Raw genomic sequence first — 8,976 nt, forward strand, 5'->3', positions numbered from 1 at the left:
TTGGCAAAGGGCATCTCAGGAACCGCACTCCAGTGGTTTGAGTCTTACCTCTCAGATAGGTCCTTCAAGGTATCATGGAGAGGTGAGGTGTCGCAACATCTAACTACTGGGGTGCCTCAGAGCTCAGTTCTTGGACCACTTCTCTTCTCTGTCTACATGGCATCACTAGGCTTTGTCATTCAGAAACATAGCTTTTCATATCACTGCTATGCTGATTGTAGATCATTCTGATAAATGATCTGTTCAGAAATACAATGTATTTGTGTATTCTAATGTGTTGCACTTTAAATGTGTTGGACTCTTTAAGAACATGCTCCCCTCATTGGGTATATATACGAGGAACACATGAGCGCTGTGTTAATGTCGTGTTTGTGACACGAGCTCTGTTAATAAAATTCCACGTTCACATGTGGCTGTCTGTCACCGTGTTAATTCTTGGGACATAGCCTACAACATGGTGTCTGAAGACGGCACGGACTTTTCGCCTGCGAGTGAACCATTTTTGTAGAAAACAGAGACCGCTCGTAAAAGTTTTTCTCAAGGCCGCATAATGAGTGACTATGGCGGATTGTTTTCGGAGACCTGACCTGACCTGTCCCTTCTCATTTGAAGGGAATGTTGCCGACAACTGGCGAATCTTCAAGCAGGAGTATGACATTTTCATCGCGGCAGCACACCACGATAAGCCTGCCAAGACAAGGGCCTATATCCTCCTTAATCTCACAGGGCCGGAGGCCATAGAATGAGAGCGTTCGTCTACGCACCGGGTGAGAATGGCGCTGTTTTAACTCCTGCTGAAGATAAGCCTGCCAAGACAAGGGCCTATATCCTCCTCAATCTCGCAGGGCCGGAGGCCATAGAACAAGAGCATTCGTTTGTCTACGCAGCGGATGTGCGTGCACCGGGTGAGAATGGTGCTGTTTTAACTCCCGCTGAATCAAGAGAGGATCCCGAATGCCTGAAAAGGAAGTTTCGTGAAATTTGCAACCCACAACAAAACAAAACCATGGAAAGACACAAGTTTCACTCCAGAAACCGGAAACAAGGTGAGACTATTGAGTCATTTATCAGTGATCTCAGGATTAAAGCAAAAGCATGCCATTTCGGAGAATTGACAGACGAGCTAATCTGTGACAGGATAGTATGCGGCATCAGCAGTGAAAGCTTAAGGAAAGCACTGTTAAGCACTGTAAAAATAATAAAAAAAGACGCCCACTTACGTGGATGCAGTACATCCAATTTCCACCAGTACACAAGACAAAAGCCCAAAACAGAACAGAATGATTCACCCACCATAACGAATTGCAAAAACGGTCGAAACAATCATGTGGCAAAGAAAGAAAAATGCCCGGCTTTTGGACAGCTGTGCCACAACTGCAAGAAAATTAATCATTAAAAAAAAAATTGCAGATTGCGTTGTCAGTTTGGACCAAAGCAAACTACAAAAAGACGGTACATGAACTTGAAATGGACAAGCCCCCTGTATATGATGACACTTTCTATGTTGATGGCATTGAATTTGATAGGTGTGTTGACACTGTTAACTCTTTCATGGCTGAGAAGGAAGAGGGATTTGTCACTTTGCACATAAACAAAACTCCAATTAAGGTGAAAGTCGACACTGGGGCAAAGTGTAACGTAATGTCGCAAACAACATTCAAGCGAATTGCCAACAATGTACAACCAGTGGAGCAAGAAAGCACGCCTATCCTTGTGGCTTATGGTGGGGGTAGAATTGAAACAAAAGGTTTAGTTACACTGCTGTGTAGTTTAAAAGGACAAAGTCACTCACTCCCATTTTTCTTGGTGGATTAAGATGTCCAACCACTGTTAGGATTTAATGCATGTTTAGACATGGGGATTTGTCACGATGAGCCCACATGTTCATCTGGACAGTATGGAGAGCAGTACTGAACAAATCCTCAAAGAATACAAAGACTTGTTCACTGATGAACTTTGAGAACTTCCAATCACATACTTCACGAGTCTAGTACACCATACACCAGTCTCGGAACCAACAGACTGGGTTTCGTCCATGGTTTTGACATAAAAAGGACAGACAAGAAATCAGACTCTACATAAATTAAAGATCTCAACACTGCCTTAAAGAGACCCCATCACCCAATGCGCAGCGTAAAGGAAGTAGCATCCCAGATGTCAGGGGCAACTGTATTTTCTGTCCTGGATGCAAAGAACTCTTTCTGTCCTCTATAGGGGTGTAACGGTACACAAATATGACGGTTCGGTGCGTACCTCGGTTTTAACGTCACGGTTCGGGATGATTTCGGTACAGCCGGGGGAAAAACTTTTTTTTTTTTAAATGGTTTACTGAACAAGTTGCTCTTTCTTTAAATACATTCAGTTATAGTTTAAATGTTCTTAGTGATAAAAATCTACCTCAGCTTATGCTTAAAACTATAGGGAGCCCTTTTACATTATAAGGTTACAATTAGGCCTAACAACTTAACCCAAACTTAAATTTAATTACTATTTATTTTTAAATAGATGATCAACACTCAACTTTAAAAAATAAAAAAATAAATAATTGTATGCAAACATGTAAACTGCACATAATGCAGTTTTTAAATTAATTTATAAATAATACAATTTCTAAGCTATTTGTTAAAATATATTCAATTACACAATGGCTGTCATAGCATGTTTCATAACAGATTAATTTAAACATACTGTACATTAAATAATTAAGACTAACAGGTTTAGTAAAATATAATGAGTATATGGTGTAATATTTCGCAAAATGCTCCTCTCTAGACTTCAAACGAGCTGTGGACACTGATGACTTGCTGAGGTAAATTAAATGCTAAGTGACATTTTATTTCCACGCTGTATTGTTGATGTCTTTCCGCGGTTGAAACACTGATTGAGCAATTACATGAGGCATGAGATGTTCAGTCATGTTTATTCGCGTTAAAACTAGTAGTACAGAGGAAGGAATGACCGCGTTCACTCGCGCTCCGCTCTGCACAAATCTGCGGGGCGTCACGAAGGCGTTTATACAGCGATCTGTCATGCCACATCAAAGACTTTCAAAACGCCATTTATTATTTGAATTTCCGGAGAAAAAAAAAACTGTATTCGTTCGGTTCACATGCGTACCGAACCTAAAGACCCGTACCGAAACGGTTCGGTACGAATACGTGTACCGTTACACCCCTAGTCCTCTATGATGACTACATTCAGCACTCCACCTGGGCGCTATAGATTTCTTGGTATGCCTTTTGGCATAAACTCCGCAAGCGAAGTGTTCCAGCACTCAATGGAACAGCTGTTTTCAGGAGACCCCTGTGCTATCATTGTTGACGACATCATCATCGGAGGCCGTGATGTTGCAGAACATGATGTTAATTTGAAAATAGTGCTGAATCGAGCACGCAAGGTCAAGCTCAAACTAAACCCTGCCAAATGCAAATTCCGTCTGGATCAAGTCAGCTATGTAGGCCATATCTTCACTAGCGAAGGCTTGAAGGCGGATCCTTCAAAAACAAAAGCAATCTCTGAGATGCCAGCTCCCAAGGATGTTCCAGCATTGCAGCACTTACTTGGAATGGCAAATTACCTGGGGAAGTTGATCCCAAACTTTAGTGATGTTGCTGCACCTCTAAGGAAGCTGACACACAAAGAAACTACATGGTGCTGGTACCAGCAGCACCAGCAAGCATTTGATACTGTCAAAGCATGTTTGACCACCCCACCTGTCTTGTCATGCTACGATGTAAAAAAGCCAGTCATATTAACCTATGATGCCTCGTGTTCTGGACTTGGTGCTGCATTTATGCAGGATGGCAGACCAGTTGCTTACGCATCTCGCACACTCACAGACACAGAGACGCGATATGCACAGATTGAAAAGGAGCTGCTTGCTGTCGTATTCACCTGTACCAAATTCAGGGATTATGTGTACGGGAAATCTACAATCGTCGAAACAGACCACCAGCCCCTGGTGACCATTTTAAAGAATCCCATTCACACAGCCCCTGCACGATTACAGAGAATTATGCTCAGGTTACAGTGCTACGACATCACTCTGGTGTACAAGAAGGGTAAGCACATATATCTTGAGGAAACCCTATCTCGAGCTCCAAACACACAAGTTCCTTCAGACGCTGAAAATGACACATTTGAGGTCATGTCCTTCAGTTACATCTCCACTGCTCAATTGGAGGAACTCAGAAAGCAAACAGCGGAGGAGCAGAGGATGAGGTGCTACAGGCTCTAAGCATTGTGATTCAACGAGGTTGGCCAAATAAAGAACATAGCTTGTGGCCCGCTCTGCGTCCATACTTTCCCTACAGAGATGAACTAGCCGTGGAAGACGGAATAGTAATGAAAGGCCACAAAACAGTCATTACTCGCTCGTTACAGAGAGAATACATCGGCATAGTCCACAGAGGACATCCTGGTTTGGACGCTATCAAGCACAGAGCAAGAGCAAGAGAGCAAAACTCCTCACATTCTCAGTCTGTAATAGCACAAAGCCACATCAACAGAAAGAACCACTAAAACCATACCCAGTTCCAGACTTGGCTTGGTCTACTGTGGCAACAGACATGTTCGAGTGGCGTGGCCAAAACTACCTGGTGCTTGTGGACTCATACTCGGGTTGGTATGAGATTGACCTTCTCCGTGACACAGCATCCTCTGCTATGATCAGGAAACTGAAGAGACATTTCTCTGTGCATGGCACACCGCACACACTCTTTTCTGATAACGCCAGACAGTACACAAGTCAACAATTCAGAGACTTTGCCAAACAGTGGGACTTCATCCATGTCACCAGTAGTCCAGAGTTTCCGCAGTCAAACAGCCTGGCAGAAAAGGCTGATGGAGAAACATCAGCATGATGGAGAAATCTCACAGAGATGGCCAAACCCATCATTTCATCACAATTTCACCATCCAGTTAGGCACATCAACCATAACTCCTTCAAAAACAGCCAGAAACCTTCGAGTTTGTGAATGATAATCAGCTGACTTTCTCAGACCACATTGCTAAAACTGTGTCCTGCAGAATTGCTTTATGCAACATTAGGAAGATCAGGCCCTTTCTTTCGGAACATGCTTCACAACTCCTTGTTCAAGCTCTTGTTCTGTGCAGGCTGGACTATTGCAATGCTCTCTTGGCAGGTCTTCCAACCAGTTCTATCAAACCTTTACAATTAATCCAGAATGCGGCAGCAAGATTAATTTTTAATGAGCCGAAAAGAATGCACGTCACACCTCTGTTTATTAATTTGCACTGGCTACCAGTAGCTGCTCGCATAAAATTCAAGGCATTGATGTTTGCCTACAAAACCACCACTGGCTTTACTTCAGACTTATGTGCCTCTAGAAGCTTGCGTTCTGAAAGTGAACGTCGCTTTATTGTTCATCCCAAAGAGGCACAAAGTCACTTTCACTGACTTTTTCATTAAATGCTCCCTCCTGGTGGAATGACCTGTCCAACTCAGTCCGAGCAGCTGAGTCCTTAGCCATCTTCAATAATCGGCTAAAAACACATCTCTTCCATCGTTATTTGACCCTATAACGCTAGCACTCTCTATTCTAATTCTATTCTTTAAAAAAAAAAAACTTGCCCCTTATAGACTTGCACTCCATTTACTAACTGCTTGTTTTATTAAAAGAGCTAACACTAGCTCTATTCTTTTTGTATTCTATCTCTTTGTTTTCTTTTTATTTAGTATACAATTGACAAAAAGCAAAAAAAGGCCTTTTACACTAGATGACTCTATTCTTTTTATATTCAGTTTTTTTTTTTTTTATTATATAATAATAATTAAAAAAAAACTTGCTACCTATACTGTGTTAGGCTAACTGAGACTTGTTATAGCACTTGCATATCATTGCTTTTTTGTTGATTTTGATTGCTTCCATTGTCCTCATTTGTAAGTCGCTTTGGATAAAAGCATCTGCTAAATGACTAAATGTAAATGTAAATGAACAAGTATTTGTAATTTTACTCTTAACTGCTATGCTGTATTGAAAAGCCATAACAGCTTTGGTGTTCCTGGTTTTCTGTGCTGCAGGAGTGGCGTCACGCTCACGGCATGCGCTGTTTGGGCATTCCTAAAACAGCCCACTTCGCCAACGTCACCCAGATTGAGGATGCAGTGTCCCATGAGTACATTCATTCATCACAGATATACAACCCGAATTCCGGAAATGTTGGGACGTTTTTTAAATTTGAATAAAATGAAAACTAAAAGACTTTCAAATCACATGAGCCAATAGTTTATTCACAATAGAACATGGAGAACATAACAAATGTTTAAATTGAGAAATTTTACACTTTTATCCACTAAATGAGCTCATTTCAAATTTGATGCCTGCCACAGGTCTCAAAAACGTTGGCACGGGGGCAACAAAGGGCTGAAAAAGCAAGAAATTTTGAAAAGATTCAGCTGGAAGAACATCTAGCAACTAATTAAGTTAATTGACATAAGGTCTGTAACATGATTAGCTATAAAAGGGATGTCTTATGGCACTTTTGCACTGCATGGTACGGCACGGTATGGCTCGGTACGGTTCACTTTTGGGGGGTTTTCCACTGGGTACAGTACCTGGTACCTGGTACTTTGTTTAGTACCACCTCGGCTGAGGTTCCAAGTGAACCGTACCGTTACCAAAACGTGATGTGTAAACTCTGCTGATCACTGATTGGCCGGAGAGAATCGTCACTACCTGCGTCACTGAACTTGTGACACAAACACAACAGAACCGCTAGATTTAAATCAGCACAGCCAGCGAAGGATCGAACGCAACTGTTTTGAACAAGCGCACCTTTTTTTAACAACCAAAAAATGGCTGTTTCGTTGTCTGTTGAGGAAGTACAGCCGTTGCTCTCGTTGATAGCAGAGGAGCGGATCCAAGCTTGACGAGTCGTACCACGCAGTGGAAAAGCGCCATTAGAGAGGCAGAGTATCTCAGAAGTAAAGATGGGCAGAGGCTCTCCAATCTGTGAAAGAGTGCATAAAAAGATTGTGGAATACTTTAAAAACAATGTTCCTCAACTTCAAATTGCAAAGGCTTAACAAATCTCATCATCTACAGTGCATAACATCATTAAAAGATTCAGAGAAATCTCTGTGCATAAGGGACAAGGCCGAATACCTTTGTTGGATGCCCTTGGTCTTCGGGTCCTCAGACGACACTGCATCACTCATCGGCATGATTCTGTCATTGACATTACTAAATGGGCCCAGGAATACTTCCAGAAACCACTGTTGGTAAACAAAATCCGCCGTGCCATCTGCAGATGCCAACTAAAGCTCTATCGTGCAAAAAGGAAGCCATATGTGAACATGGTCCAGAAGCGCCGTCGTGTCCTGTGGGCCAAGGCTCATTTATGGACTGTTTCAAAGTGGAAAAGTGCTCTGTGGTCAGACGAGTCCAAATTTGAAATTCTTGTTGGAAATCACGGACACCATGTCCTCCGGGCTAAAGAGGGAGACCTTCCAGCGTGTTATTAGTGTTCAGTTCAAAAGCCAGCCAGTGAGCACCTGCCCTTTTTCTTCCTCGAGAGAAAGTGCCCTTTTTTTCTGGGGAGTGTCTTATTTTCTTTTTCTTTTTTTGATAAATGAATATATGTATAGCTATATGTGCGTGTGTGTGTTTCTGTTTGCGCACAGCTTTCCCCGTCAAACTAATAAAAAATCAAAATATCAGGTCAGGTCGGGAAATGTTGAGATTGTCGAGTTCTGACGCCCCTCCGCGCAGGCGCAGCACAGCAGTGTTGCACACATTGAGCGGCACATGCGCATCACAGACAGGCAGAGAGCCGCAGAAGTGAAGCCCTCCCTCCCTTTCCAGTTGTGTTTGTCTTGGTGTGGAGATGAGTGGTGATGAACAAATGATTAAGCTACCTATGCCTCGAATTTACAGCTAATTATCCAAAAGACTAAAGGCAATTATAGTTAATTTGTCTTGCTAACATCCATGACTCATGAGAGCTACATGATTCAGTTCACTGCATGATTCAGTTTATGAAAATGCATTTAGAATGATCACAAAATTCAAGATATGGGGGCAGAAATGCATATATATTTATATAATTTCATATAGTTAATCAGTATCACGCGAAGACTGATGCTTTTTCCACCAAAACGCAGCATAATTACAAATGTGATATTGATTTTATATAGCAGTTCAATAAACAAGAATTTAATATTAAGATACTTACGTTTTAGACACAATATTGACTGTTTTTGCTCTATTTCGCCAACAAATATAATACCAATTTGCATCTCTGAGCAACATGACAGTGTTTTGTTTCTGAATGAATCAACCGTTTAAATGATTCCGGTTCAGTTGCAATGACTCTCTTATTAACAGTGACTTGCTGCCACCTACTGGCGGTTTTAATTTCACATTTAAAGTATCTTTCCATTTTTTTTTTTTATAATTCCAAATATCAGTCAGTATTCAACGTTTTATTTTTAAAATATTAAAACAGTATGAATGCATAACTGCAGGTTAAATACATTCATATCCTGCATTAAACAGTGTGTAAATGCATCTAAATGCCCCTTAATGCAGCTTCTGTGTTTTCTCTGCATTGCAAAGATGGATTTTGTCAATACTGATTTCATTTAAAAGGTAAAAATCTATTTAAACTTATTGGAAAAGATTAATTTCTATCACTGCTGTGAACCTAATTATCGTTACCAATAAAATCCCAGAAAATAGTGAGATATATTTTTTGTCAATATCGCACACTCCTTTTTGATTAGAAAAAAAATTAAAATAAATATGAGAAGTATGAGAAGTTCCACTTGAGCCCCTGCCCCTCAAAATGTCCGTGCACGTCCCTGAAAGCCAGCATCTCTGGCATCTCTGAGGTGCATAAGTGCATACGGTATGGGCAGCTTGCATGCTTTGGAAGGCACTATTAATGCTGAAAGCTATATAAAGGTTTTTGAGCAACATATGCTCCCCTCCAGAAGATGTGTATTTCAGCAGG

General features: G+C 41.3%; 1 protein-coding gene across 1 annotated transcript in view; it reads left to right on the forward strand.

Annotated features, from left to right (window-relative positions):
- The window catches only part of LOC107667421 (splicing factor 3A subunit 3-like), a 15,645-nt gene that overhangs the window by 1,441 nt on the left and 5,228 nt on the right, over positions 1 to 8,976 (forward strand). The window contains exon 2 of the mRNA XM_016459089.1: positions 6,044 to 6,134. Within this exon, the coding sequence (XP_016314575.1) occupies positions 6,044 to 6,134 (91 nt within the window). The remainder of the gene's footprint in view (positions 1 to 6,043; positions 6,135 to 8,976) is intronic.

This window comes from Sinocyclocheilus anshuiensis, unplaced genomic scaffold, assembly GCF_001515605.1.
Source record: "Sinocyclocheilus anshuiensis isolate Anshui unplaced genomic scaffold, SAMN03320099.WGS_v1.1 scaffold1935, whole genome shotgun sequence".
NCBI lineage: Eukaryota > Metazoa > Chordata > Actinopteri > Cypriniformes > Cyprinidae > Sinocyclocheilus > Sinocyclocheilus anshuiensis.